This window comes from Ceratotherium simum, chromosome 25, assembly GCF_057802395.1.
Source record: "Ceratotherium simum simum isolate JZ-2026a chromosome 25, ASM5780239v1, whole genome shotgun sequence".
In the NCBI taxonomy this organism is placed as follows: Eukaryota; Metazoa; Chordata; class Mammalia; order Perissodactyla; family Rhinocerotidae; genus Ceratotherium; species Ceratotherium simum.
In genome coordinates, this window is record NC_141924.1 from 19,324,158 (window position 1) to 19,338,487 (window position 14,330).

The window sequence follows — 14,330 nt, forward strand, 5'->3', positions numbered from 1 at the left end:
CTATTCATTCCAACAAGGTTAAAACCCAAGTGGCTGAGAAGCTACTTGGAGTTGTGCGATTTACAGAAAAATCAAATTATGTAGAGGCCTCTTACAATGGAGGGTAATTTAGGAAATAACTTTCCGAAAATGGCAGATTTTACAGCTGTGTTACCATTTGGTAATTGCTGAGGTCGTTTTGTCACTCAAATACCCTTCTCTAGCTGCAATCTGCCAGATTATACTCACACAGACTGACACCGAAAAACCCCATTAGATCACTGAGCTCATTCTCCAGATTTGAATATATTGGGTCAAATCAGGCTTCTGGAAACAGAACAACTGCCTATAAAGGCAGCCATAATGAAACGTGGATCAATCGATGAGACCAATGGTATCACATTAAAACCACCCAGAGACGGGGTCTTATTTAACAGCTATTGCTGAGGCACTTAGCTAGATACTGGAGTGTGACAAACACAACCACAGGAGAGCTTTAGCTCTTAACAGCTGTATCTGCCTATTTTCCAGGATGTGGGGTGAGTGGGCATGTACACACACACACACTCACAGACAGAGGCACGCATGGCCTTATAAATCAGCGCATCAAGCTTGCTAAGAACACAGTCTACCAGACACACAACATAAATCAAAACTTTTAGGCAGTGCTCACGATGAATAGCTAGTAGCTTCCAGGCAAGAGGAAATCATCTATCTTATTACTATTCAAAAAAATTCAAGTGTGCATCTGCAAAATGTCTGAGCCTGGAGTAGAAGGGCACAGCCTGGCTCCAGACCCCCTAAGAAAAGTCCCAGGTTACCGAACTCAACTCAGATCATCGATGGCTACCAATGAACACAATTCTGCCCCCGGCACCGTTCTAGGTGCCTTTTATACATGATTTCAAATCTCACAAACCTGCAAGACTGATATCATGTTCCTGTTTTTCAGATGGGGACACCAAGGCTTGGGGAGGTGAAGTAGTTGCCCTGGAGCATAAGCCTGGGCTGGGATCCCCTAGTTCTATCAAGCCTCCAATCCTCTCCTCCGGCCCAAATCGTGTCTGACTCTCGAGTCTCCATCTGTCCTGGCTTGATTGGAAATCTGAGCAGGGCACCTTCCCTGGTTCAAGAACAATGGAGCCACTGGCCACGGTGAAAGAGGCAGCCCACTGTCCCCGGTTTTTGCAATGGGCTTCGCTCATCCATTGTAATTTGCAATTAATAATGAAGTATTCTCCCAAGTGCTGTGTGTAAGATCAAGTTAACGTAATATTCCATCTTTGCCAGCCAGCTGCCGTTCTGCTAGGCTGACAGTAAGTAATATCTTTGCATAAGAAGCCAGTCCACAACTAAATCAATTAAGCCCTCTTTGGCTGGTAGACAGCTGTTGGGTCAAAGCAAGATAATTAGACGGACTTGTCATTTACCAGGTGGCTGGCAATGAAGGGATTAATTGACCAGACTTGGGGGCTGTACAGTGTCTGCTCTTTCTTGCCTTCCGCAGTGGATACGTCCATTCAGCATCATTCTTCCTGAACAATAACGAAAGGCAGAGAGCCCTTTTTCCTCTCATGCTTATTTGTAAGACTAGCTGATCCTTCAGAAGCGCCCATCTGATGCCAGGCATGGAACAAGTCTGGGCTCTCCTTCTTCCGGGACCAAGAGCGCAGTGGCTCAGGTGGCCCTTACACAGGGCTCCTCCCAATACTCGGCCTGGGGGCTCCGCTTCTTGGGACTGTGCACTGAGTCTGGGTCTCCACCGCTCAGGGCATCAACTCACAAGCCTTCCAATGGAGCACACGATGGAATGTAATCTCCATCCTAGTGGATGAGGCTGAGAGCACAAAACTGACATGGGGCCTTCACAGAAAGACAGCAGAAATGACCACCTCAGTGCACACGCTTTGAGTTGCTTTTCACATAAGGGGTGAGGGGTTACCTGAAAATCAAGGATTCAAAGAATTTTAGAACTGGAGGGGCCCTTACAGACTCTCCAACCCAGTGCTTCTGAACCCTGGCTGCCCATCAGAATCACAGAGAGAACTTTGAAAAATATTGACACCCCGGCCCTATCCCAGGCCAACCAATAAACTCAGGATCTCTGAGGGCAAGGATGAGCACAGGTCATTTCTTCACAGCTCCCTGAGTGTTCCTAATGCAGCCAGTGTTGAGAACTATGGATCTCGTCCAACCTCCTCCTCTTACAGATGAGGATGCTGTGGGGAGGCGGGGCACGGCCTGCCTTAGAAAGTCCCTCAGTTAACAAGCGGCTGAGGCAGAAGAGGAAGCTGGTTCATAGTTGCACACCGTCTCCTGTGGGCTCCTCGGGACTACCAACCCTGCCAGCGGGTAAAGACTAAAACCCTCCACATCGTCGGACAAGCTTTATCCAGCTGGTACCAACCTCCTTTCCTGCCTCCTCTCCAACCAGAACCCAACACACTCCTTCACTCCAGACACAAACCCCTCACCAGTCTCTGAATGTGCCACAGACTGTCCGCCCGTGGTCCTCGCTCCTGCTGTTCCTCCCCTCTGTGATGCTCTTCCCTCTTCTCCGTCAGGTGAAGTCTGATGTATCTTCAAAGGCCTGGCTCAAATGCCCCCTCCTCTGTAAGCCTCCCACTGTGCCCTGAACCTCGAAGGGTTAACTACTCACTCCTGATTCTCCCACAACTTTGCGAGAAGCTTCTATCACGCAGCACTTACCATGTTCTATTACCTACATGCCTTTCTTCCCCATGTCTTTCTCCTCTGTTTATTCTATAAATGCCTGTGGGAGAAACAAATTTCAACAAGCATTGCTCAGAAAGCTATTTAGTTTGGGGCTAGGAGAGTTCCCCACCCCGTCTTGGACGATTCAAACTTTTATCAATTTAAAACTGAATCAAAGACCCCAAATTCCAATCTCACCAAGGTGTGCTGTCCCATTGCAGAGTTCTTGGGGGTGACTCCTGCTCAGCCTGGCTCCAGCCAGGAGACAAAGGCCTCTCCAAATATCAGGTTCCGGAAGTAAATACCAAGTCTGCAATTGCTTATCAGACGTCTACTGTGCCTTCCATACCACTCCATAAGCCCCGGCCCTTGCCGGTGGGAATTTTACAACTATCCTGAGCACATCCCAGGTCTCGGCTTGAATCACTGGGAAAGAGAACCTCAAGGAGGCATTTTTCCACGCAGGAAAGATAAAGTGATGAGCTCTCACCCTCCTACAATCTCGCCAGGTCAGATAGGCCCAGCTCTACCATTTAGGAGCTGTGTGATGCTGGCAAATTGCTCAGCCCTTCTGAGACTCAGTTAACTTAATCTGAAAAACGGGGTTATTGGATTCCTCCTTTTAGGGTTGTTGTGAAGATTCACAGATATGTGTGAAAAAAAACAAAAACCCAGAATAGTCACTGACATGCATTATACATCCAGGGAATAGTATCTTTTCTTCCTTTCTCCCTCCCTCCCTTTTTCCTTCCTTCTCTCTCTCTCTCTCTCCATCCTTCTCCCTGGAGCCTACCTAATGGAGAAGTAAATTTACCTTAACACATTGAAGATTGGACCAATGAGGGTCCAATTTTATTACTATTATTATTATTATTATTACTATTATTATAAAGTACTGACTGGTCAAAATATTATATTGACTGGTCCTCAGAGACCCCTAGGAACACCCACAGACAATTGGATCTGGTGTATCTTCTGCAAGCCTCGCAGACTCAGTGCTTAACGAACTCCTGGTCAGCCCCCGGGTTGTGCATCTGTCTTCTTGGAACGTGGTAATCACAGAGCAAGCACAAGGCTAAAGAAAGAAGTAGGCAGGCAGGACTGAACCACATGAGGGACGCTGTGAAGATTTCAGGGAACCCACGAGAGGACCAGGAGGTGGGCGAGGCAGAAGGACAAGCTGTCTCGCCCTTGCTGGCATTTAGGGGCAATTATGCCCTATTAATGGCTGACAATGCAGCTCTGCCCTATGAGTCTGAGCTGAGCCAGGGCGGCCCACAGATGTGCTCGGCCCGCAAATATGCAGTTGGCAACTTCTGAACTGTCAGTGACTTGACGCCAGCTGATCTGATCAGCAATTACGCTTTATTTTGGGGCCAGGGAGACAGCAGAGAACCAGGAAAATTATAAGACATCAGAGTGCAGTTTTTCTAAGAATATCAACTACGAACTTTTTTTTAACCAATTGTTGTTTTAATGGTTAGGGGTTTGCAAGGCACTAAAATAAGAAAACCTTGGATACTAAAATCAGATTAAAGCCTATTTTCCCAAGGGAGCTTTTAAGCCTTTGTCCAATGAAAATTTGGGTGTGATATATATATACGTATTTTTGGAGGGGAAATGGGGTAATTCCTGTCAGGAGAGCCTTGCTGGTGACAGTGAGTACAGCACAGAGATAAATGGTTTTGTAGTTTGTCCTGGGGTTGAACCTTTATTCTGCTTCTTACTAGCTGGGTGACCGTAGGCAAGTTGTACAACCTTCTCGGTCTCAACTCTCCCATACATAGAATAGGGCTGTGATACCTAGCTCTGGGCTTATTACAAGCTCTCGATGAGGTGTTTACAAGCATCCAGACAGCATCTGGTCCACAGTACAGTACATGGTCACTAAGATGGTGCCTTCTTGCCATAATGTCGGTTTCTTATCATCTAACATAAACGGTTCCTCTTTTCACCATCGTATATCAAACCCAAATAACTAGTCAACATAAAAAGGGGAAAAAGGCATCTCTGGGAGCAGTTTGGTTTCTAGCAATTACAGGGTTTGTCATCTGCCTCTGTGATAACATCAATATCCAGGCTTAGCGGCTTCAGCGTGGCTGGGAGGGAAACACGAGAAACCGCAACCAAGCCCCATCGGGTACCAAGTCTGTAAATGTCTCATGGACACAAAACCTAACAGGAACACTCGCTCCCTTCTCTCCTCTGAACGCCTCGGCCCACAGCAGCCCAAACCATCACCAAGACAGTCTCTCTGAGAAGCGCCACTGACTGAACTTGCGTGGGAATGGAACATAATTGCAGCTTGTAAAGGAAACCAGCCCAAGAAAAAAACATCCCAGGACAACATCCCGAGGAAACGGGGAGATCTTCCTGTGGGGACCTTTTCTTGGCTGCCAGCAAAGGGGGCCAGACAGCTTGCCCACGACATTCTTGATGGAGGGTGGTGACTCACCCACCTACGCCCTCAAGAATGGCTCCCAGAGCTGCGTTTCCAGCCCCATCTTCTCTCCCAGGTCCTAGGCTACTGCTAAATGAGCATCTCATCGGGACAACATTCATGACACCACCGGAAGGAAGAGACAACCTCTACCCAAGAAGGTTCTCTCTCCTTTGATTGGTTTATGAATGGACCAAGCAGGGTCTCCCTCGCCAATCAACTCGCTTATGTCAACTGTGGGATAATAAGAGGAGCTGGGCAAGGAAGGCTAATCACATATGCCCTGCTCACCCTTTTGTGCCCACAGCCTGGCACTGTGCTGCACGTAGTAGGCACTCGTAACAGAGGATAAAGAAATGAATGAGTAAATGAGTGAATGAATCTGGGAATGAACAAACTCCATAGCAGATACCAAGCAAGGCACATCTTCTTAAGCAACCCTGCAAGGCAGGTATTATAGCACTATGTTATAAACGAGGGAAAGGAGGCTCAGAAGGGTTAAGTATCTTGCCCACACTCATATAGCTAGCGAGTAAAAAGGGAAAGCAGGCTTTGAATCCAGTGACCCTAGAGTCAAGGCTTCCAATATTGAAGCCATTCTCACGACCATGATCATGACGAATCATGTTTATATAGCCCTTGACACATCAGAGTTATTTCATCCTCCCAACATTCTGGAGAGATGGGAAAACTGACCCCTAAAGAGGAATCATCATGTAGTCAAGGCCACCCATCCAGTGGGAGGGAAATAGGAATGTGAACCTGGACTTTCAGTCTTTCAATCACAGACATTTGAGGGCACTTCGGCCAGGCCCTCTGTTAGGGTGGAGGATACCACAGTGAAGAGTACAGACACAGTCCATGGACTTCCTGACCAGAGGGGCATCTACTTCAGAAATAGGCTCTTCCTGTGACACCATATGTTGCCCATAAAATTTCCTCAGGAGAGCAGAATAGAGGATGTCAATAAAAAGATAGGAATGGTTTGCATCTTGGTAGCACGTGTTGTTTTCAACATGGCTTACCAGAAGTTCTGTCCTACGTCGAAGCTGGTTCTGCCTCTTCCTAAGGACGGGTGTATGAACAGGCTGGGAGACTTGCCTAGAATAATCAGATTATTTGGCCACCAAACAAAACACAAATATCAAGTTCCCTGCTGAGTCACCAGAGAGCCCAGTAAAGGAAGCCTCAGGCAATCTGAGTTTGCAATTACCTGGCTAATCCGGCCTGGTCATACTAGAGCTCCAAAGAGGTGGGGCTGACGGGGGAGTGAATGAACCTGGTTAGGCCACCCACGATGCACAAACTCAGGAGTCCATCTTTCCAGAAGAGAGGGCAGGCAAGAGACAGGGAAGAGATGCAGGATCAGAAAGTTCTCAGGCTCATTCCTTTGCAAGACATCTAGGAACTCAGCACCTTTGTGGACCAAGCATTATCTTCCTCCATCAAGCACCTTGGTCCACAGAAATACCAAATTAAGAATTTGATACAAAATAAAGCGCAGAGACTATAGTCAAACGAGTACATATTTCTTCTTTCTCAACAGCAATCAAAGGTCAGCTGATGGGCCACTAGTTGTTCTCTCACCAGTTCTTGGCATCAAGTGCTAATTAACGTTCTTGCAAAAGGACCAGCCTTGGAGTCTCCACATCAAGACCCACACACCACCGAGGCCATCACCATGGCAACCAGGCCTCCTCCCTTTGCTCCTAGCTTTCCACGGAGGACACATTTCTATGGTTGGAGCTTATTTTGCTCAAAGAGGAACTCTTTTCATGATTAAGTCCAAGTTACTATGACAGTCACTTAGCAAAAAGTCCCCCCACACAAGGGAGTCTTGTCCAACTGGTACAGTGAGGTGGAACTCTTGGGGCATCATTGGGCTTTAATAATTGGATGTGGGAGCTGGGTGGCAAGTTCACCCACGTGTGAGCCTTCTTTGGGGGTGCCAAGGGGGAGACTGTACAGCCCGCCCGGCTCTGCAATTCCAGAGTCCCATTGCTGACACCTGCAACTGTGTGGCTCAGGGATCCAAAACCTGGGCAGGTCTGAAAGCGCAGTCCACCACGACACCAAGGCGTTTAACACTAAATACCACTCGCTAGAATTTCAGACCCATTATATAGAGCAAGGGTGACCGAGACAGCAACCACTGAAGATAAAATGCCAGGCAGTCAAAGGAAGTTTCAAATCTCCAAAAAACAGAATTTGGGGGTTTTTCCGTTCCCCCCCCACACACACACACACACAATTGACTCATGGATATAGAGCCAAGAAACCAAGAAGTTTCCAGGGCTTACCTGGGTCGGGTTGTAGAGTTCCTGCAGGGGGCTTCGAGACCCCTTCCGGCAGCAGATGTCCACGCCAAAGGGGTTCCTCCGCATGACTGGGGAAAGAAAGCGAAGGCTCATCAGAAATGAGCAACCAAGGATTGTTGTCTGACAAAAAAAAAAAAAGGCACAGCGGAGGCAAGAAGAAACAGGAAGGGAAGGAAGAGAGAGAACCGCCTTCTAGCGAAGCTGTTCCTTTTTCCCATGGCGTTGGGCCATTCCGTCTTCCCCAACATTCAGGCATCTCCACATTCATGATGCTAAATATTCTTCCCAGCAAATTTTTAAGAAAACAAGACAGGCATCTAAAATATTGAAATAAAGCTATTTACAAAAGACAGTGTAAATGTTGTTGCAAGAGGGAGAGTTCTACCAACACCGGGATTGGTGACGGTTTTAAAATTCCACAGCCTTCCCCCTCAACCATCAGTTACAACCTCGGATCCTGGCTCCCTAGCACCTGGTCTCCTGAGAACGGGGCAGGGCCTTCCCCAGGCGGGTTCTTCCACTGCATAAGTCAGAGGCCCGGCCTCCCCAAAGCCTCTGGTAAATTAGGTTATTTTTAGTGAGAATATCAGCTTGAGGCAGAAAGGACGAGGGTCTACAGTTCTAGACAGACACAAATGACACTGCTAATTAATACAAGAGGGAGAATTAAGTGAATTTCTCAAAAACCCAACAGCATTGAGCACACCAAGAACCATTTTTTTTTTCTTTTTGTGAGGAGATCAGCCCTGTGCTAACATCTGCCAATCCTCCTCTTTTTTTGCTGAGGAAGACTGGCCCTGGGCTAACATCTGTGCCCATCTTCCTCCACTTTATATGGGACGCCGCCACAGCATAGCTTGCCAAGTGGTGCGTCGGTGCGCGCCCGGGATCCGAACCGGCGAACCCCGGGCCGCAGCAGCGGAGCGCACACACTTAACTGCTTGCGCCACCAGGCCGGCCCCACCAAGAACTATTTTTAAATGGAAAAGGATTCTTTTTTCATTCTTCTCATTCACCAAAAACCCCTCACTCCAGGCAGCCCCACACAGAGTCTATCACACAGTCACCAGCTTGATAATTGTTTGTTGAAGGGGGGGAGATAGAAGGAGGGAGGAACGAATGAACGAATGAACAAGTGCTTTCTTCTCACACAGGAGGCAATGTTCTCGTGGAATGCCATGGTAGGGGCACGGGTGGAACAAGGAAAGCAGATCCTTTCACGAGTCTAAAGAATTCACCGTCTACGCAGTGGCAGCAAGGTGGACAGCACGACGTTCCCTGGAGCAAACAGCCTAGGTTTGGATCCGGGCTCTACCACATACCAGCTGTGTGACCTTAGGCAAGATACCTAACCTTTCTGTGCCTCTGTTTCTTCACCTGTAAAATGGGGATGAGAAGAGGACCTAACTCCCTGGGTTGGTTGTGAGGATTAAATGGGTTACTACTATATGAAGAATGCTTAAACTGGCTGCCGGCAAAGACGCGTTTGTTATAAATTTCCGAAGCTACTGGAGATCATAAACTACATTCGCACATAATTTATGACAAAAATTGCTCGCCCCCTGGGAGGGAACATGAGAACTTCTTTATTCTTGAGCATCAAGTGAGCTGATGAGAAGTTACCTGGCTTTGGGATTCTCCGACAGGAAAGCCCCACAGCCACAAAAGACAGAGAGGGCTGGTTGGAGGGGGATAAACCCAGGCCCCTCTGCTCAGAAGCCGCCTGAGGTCAGAGAAGGGAGGAAAGCTGCCTCCACAAGCAGCCGATTACTCCGGAAGGTCTCCAGGTGAAGAACGCCTTCCCATGCAATGCTCCTTTGATTTGTCACTTTGAGCCACACAGAAACCCTGAGAGTAAAGCACCAATTTCAGGAAACCAGAAGCTGCGTTTTCTCTCTCCTTCTCTTCACTTGCTAGAGCAGGGTCAGCACGCTTTTTCTGTAAAGGACCAGACAGTATTTCGGCTTTGGGCCGTCGGTCTCTTTCTCAACTTCTCAACTCCGCCATTGCAATGTGGAAGCTGCCACAGACAACACAGAACTGCATGGACATGGCTGTGTGCCAATACACCTTCATTCCTGGACGCTGAAATCTGCATTCCATGTAATTTTCATGTATCAGGAAATCTTCTTCTTCTGATTTTCTTTTCTGACTATTTCACAGAAACAGCCGGCGGGCCGGATCCAGCCCCCGGGCTGTAGTTTGCAGACGCCTGCCCTAGAGAGCGGCCCCAAGTACTCCTGGGGTCAGCCAGACAAGCCCCAAACATGCCCTCCATGCCCTGCAGCCCTCTCCGGGGAGGAGGCGATCTGGGGCAAATGTCCATACATAAAAGCCACTAGAATTTGATTAGGCTGTGCGGGGAAACACTGCTTCTTTGTTCGTCCACAGTTGCCTCGAGAAGACAGGGAAAAATCCATGTTGTTTTTCTTTAATTTATTACTTCATTTTTCATTGCCACCAAAAACGAGGTAAACTGTTAAATGCACGCAGGTTGCCCTTGGTGCACAATGACATAGCAACACTTCGGAGGAGAAAAAACACCCATAAAACTTGTAAAATTATGCCCATGCCATGCAAGATTAAACTCTCCCCATGGCGGCAGTCAGGCTCGCCCAGGCCTGTGGCTGCAAGACCGCCACGGTGAAAACCCCACCATGAAATCCACTAAAAGTCAGCTTTTATGGGGGGCAGTATTATTTAATTGGTTTATTTTTCTAATACAAGGCCTTTAAAAAGCCTTGGCCGTGTGAGGCCTGCAACACGGGCCCCTGCCCAAGGCCGTCTGTCCCCGGCACCTCCCGCAGCCCTGCCCGTGACTTCATGGGGCGCCACGTGAACCAGCTTTGGCACCCCAGGCCACAAAAGCCAAAGGGGCCTTGTGTGCTTTTTATGGGAATGACAACAATCTCACCATTTATGGAGTGTTCATTGTGTGCCAGGCACTGGGTTAAGTGTAATCCTTCGCACGGTAAAGGAAGTACCTGCATTTTATAGATAACCTCGCCGAGCCTCCCTTAACTTCAGGAACTCGGCCAAGGTAAAGGCCATGGGGGTGGAAAGTAGCCAAGCTGAGACTCAAACCCGGCTACTGGGCTCTTCATATCCAAATGACAACAGTGAGGACCTACTGCGTGCCTGGGAGACAAAGGAAGGGCCAGCAATTACGCACATGAGTATATTTATCCTGGCTGTCTTCGGAAAAGTGGCATCCGAGAAGGTTGAGTAACCGACACACAGATGGTGGCAGCTAACGTTCAGAGAGTGTTCATGGTGCACCGAGCAGTTCCCACATTTAATCAGCATAACAGTCCTATGGCGGCGGGGGGGGGGGGGGGTACCACTCCTGTCTCCATCTTACAGATGGGCATGCTGAGGCACAGCAGGGTTAGGTAACTTGCCCAGGTCTCCAGACTAGTAAGAGGTGAAGACAGGATTCCAGCACAGGCAGCCCACACTCGCAGCTGCCACGCTGCACCAATGGTCAAGGGCCAAGTCCATAGTTTCCTCCTGGCCCAAGGCCTGGTTGGCTGGCCACTTCTGGGACAGGTGATCTAAAATGCAATCCAGTGTTACAGGATTCATTAAAATGATGTGATGGCCAAACAATTAACTAACAGTTATCACACTCATTCATTTACTTATTCAACAAATTTTTATCAAGCACCTACGATATGCCAGGCATTAGGTACGGGGTTATAGACCCTCTCTATCTTATTCACGTTGTCTCTCTGGTGCTTGGCAGACAGTAGGTACTCAAAGAGGTTTACGAATGATCTAGGATGTAAGGCTTTCTTTACAAACATCGATAGGTTGTTTCCTGTTACATGTGAAGGAAACTGCTAGTAGCATCAGGCTGCTGCTATTTTTTTCCTTTGAAAATGAAAAGTCTGATGATCAAAAGCCCTTAGAAAGGAATCCCTGAGGACATTTAACAGTGGCCTTCCGCTGTCCGCTCACCACCACGAGTTTTATTTAGCTCCAACACTTGTTTTCTCCTTTCTAAACTCAAATCAACGAAACTCAAGACCGTTTTGTAAGAATCTCATGAGCCCAACTGACAGTACGACTTCCTGGACCCAGGAACAGTTCTTTATGTTCCAAGACACATAAATGAAGCTAAAATTAAAATCAGGCCACACGTGTTTGTCTCACTCTGATGAAGAGCACGTTGGTTTTAAGCAGCTGCTCCACTCCCGGTTAGCTGAGAGCAGGTGATGGAAAGTCAGCTCGCGACAAAGGAAGGGAGCCCATCCCATTCTCTGAGCGGCTCCCTGTGACCCTGCCAGTGCTGTTGGGGTGGAAGGGAGGAGCGGCTGGATTGTAAATTCAGGTCTAAAGACATAAAACTGAAATGCTGTGGGACCCTGGCTAGGAAACTGCCTTTGATGCATTTCATAAAACCAAAGACATTTGAATTCTCAGGGATTATAGTCCAATTCCTTCCATTCACAGAAGAAACTCAGAGAGCTTAGGCACTTGCCCAAGGTCCCCAGGGCAGCTAGCAGCAGAGCCAGGGCTGGAACTCAGGTCTTATACAATATGGCAATAATTAATAATAATAATCATGAGAAATACCATTTATTGAGAATGTACCATGTGCCTGATACCTGACACAATGCTAAGCCTTTTTCTCACATTGCTTCATTTAATTCTCATAAAAACACTATAAGTTAGAAATAATGAATAATAATAGTACCATTTATTCCCATTTTACAGTTGAGGAAACTGAAGCCCAGAGAGGTTGGGTAACTTGCCCAAGACCACACAGCCAGCAAATGGCAGAACAAGTAGCAAATTCATATCCAGGCCTGTCTGTTTTAGGAACCAGCGTTCTTTGCCACCTTACTGTGCTGTCTCTAAAGGCAGTCAAAGATGCTTTTGTACTTAGAGCTCCCATCACAAAAATCAGTGCTCTCACTTCCCTCAACATGCAAAGTGAAGTACTTCTGGACTAAACTACCCAGGTCCAAATGAGTCTCTACTCATTTGCCCACTGGGGGCAGTCAGGTGGAAGGGGCAGGCGTTGGGGGCAGAGGACCCGGGTGGCAGTTAAGTAGTAGTGAGGGAAGGAGGGAGGGAAGTGTATAGGGCCAGGAGAGGTTATAAAAGAAAAAGCACTAATTGGCTGTGAAACAGATGTCCCATCAATTTCTTCCCAGTTTTCAATCCACTACCAAAGGCTGGATTCCTGGTTGGATGAAGAGGTTTTCCAAATGGAAAAATGCCATCTACAGATAACAATAATTAATAATACAAAAATGGGGACCCTCTCCTCCTCAAAAAATCTTACATGGAAGCAGACCTGGTGGTCTCTAGCTCTGGTGGGGCATGAGCCACAGGGGCAGTTCTTGGAAGAAAACCCTCTTGTCTCAACAACCCAGGGCCTGAAATTCCATGGGGAGAGAGTCAGGGTTAGGAGCTCTCAGAGCGGGAAGAAGCTGACCCTCTACCAGATGCACCGTGAACCCCGCCTTCCGGGATTAGTCACGTTCTTGGGAGTTCAGTATCGCGCCGGAGCACCACTCTCCTTCTAAAATGCAAAGGAGGAAACTCCCTTTGAGTCACTCACAAACATGAGAACCTGAATTTGATGTTCTGGCTGGATCTCTGGCAGGATACTTAGAACTGGAGGAGAGAGGAAGAAGGCAGAGGAAACAAAAGGGAAGGGTGGGAGGGCTGGGAGAGAGCAAGGAGCTCCCGGGGTCTTCACATCACAAGTTGGCTTAGAGTTGGCTCAATCCTAAGCAGTTCCCATAAAGTTGAGGGCCTTCGGGGGCTTAGCAGACATTCAGCACACTCGTCTTCGCAGGAGCCCCAAACACCGAGGTAGGAGCCGGGCCAGCCTGTTATCGCTAATACTCTCATCAAACTTCAATTTTCCAACCTCCTATTCCTTCCTTCTCACAGTCTCTCCAAGGAGACAACCCAGGGCCATTCAAAACCATTTCCAGATCTGTTTCTCCTTATTGGAGACCCTACAAGCAGCCACTAAAAATACAGAGGGATTTGGCATTTTATTTGATTTGGGAATAATCTGAAGCTTATTATAGCTAATTCCCATGTCAGTCTCCTCTCCTTTTGTAAGCTCCTCAAAGCTCCTGACCCCTGGCCTGCGGAGGTGGTTGCAGAGCTAAAGGGAATTAAACTTTTGGCAGATGAAGGTCAACGGTATAAATCTAAGAATTAGGTGAATGCACTTGGTATAACCCAGGAAGGGAAAAGACACAGCTTCATCTAAGAGCCAGGAGATTTACTGTCAAAGAAATCATCCCCTCAGGGACTCGGATACTCAGCTTAGAAGAATATACTGGATACATTACAACACTGACCTGCCAGGAGAACTTGGCCATCGAATATACTCACCAAAACCAACGGCCTCTGCAGTCAACCCACTCCCTCTTTTAGATGACTCTGGCCCATCTGCAAAAATGTGCCCAGAGCAGAGGGGTGTGCAGACTTGCAAAAAGCACGAGGTCCCTGCCCAAGTGTAAACCAGCTGTCAATCAATCAGGTTAGTGCAGAATCAGGCTCATCTAGGACAAGAAGGGCCTTCAGAGACCAGCTGCTCCAATGACTCTGACACAAGCAAAGGGAGTGGGTTTACAGTAGTCCCCCTTATCCGAGGCGGACACGTTTCAAAACGCCCAGTGGTTGCCTGAAATTCCGGATAGTACTGAACCCAACAGATACTATGTTTTCTCCTATATGTACATATTTGAGGTGCGACAGCAAAACTAGCACGAATTTCTTTTTCCTTCTTCATAATTTCCTCAACAGAAGATTCGTTCTTACAGATCTTAGTAACCTCAGCATGTGATTTTTTTTCTTTCCTTATTAAGTCAAGAACTTTCACCTTTTCACTTAAAGGAAGCACT

General features: G+C 47.6%; 1 protein-coding gene across 3 annotated transcripts in view; it reads right to left on the reverse strand.

Moving 5' to 3' along the window:
• CHST11 (carbohydrate sulfotransferase 11) overlaps positions 1 to 14,330 on the reverse strand; it is a 258,394-nt gene that overhangs the window by 130,290 nt on the left and 113,774 nt on the right. For all 3 annotated transcript variants that reach the window (XM_004418050.3, XM_004418051.3, XM_087449012.1), the window contains exon 2: positions 7,435 to 7,520. In XM_004418050.3, the coding sequence (XP_004418107.1) occupies positions 7,435 to 7,520 (86 nt within the window). The remainder of the gene's footprint in view (positions 1 to 7,434; positions 7,521 to 14,330) is intronic.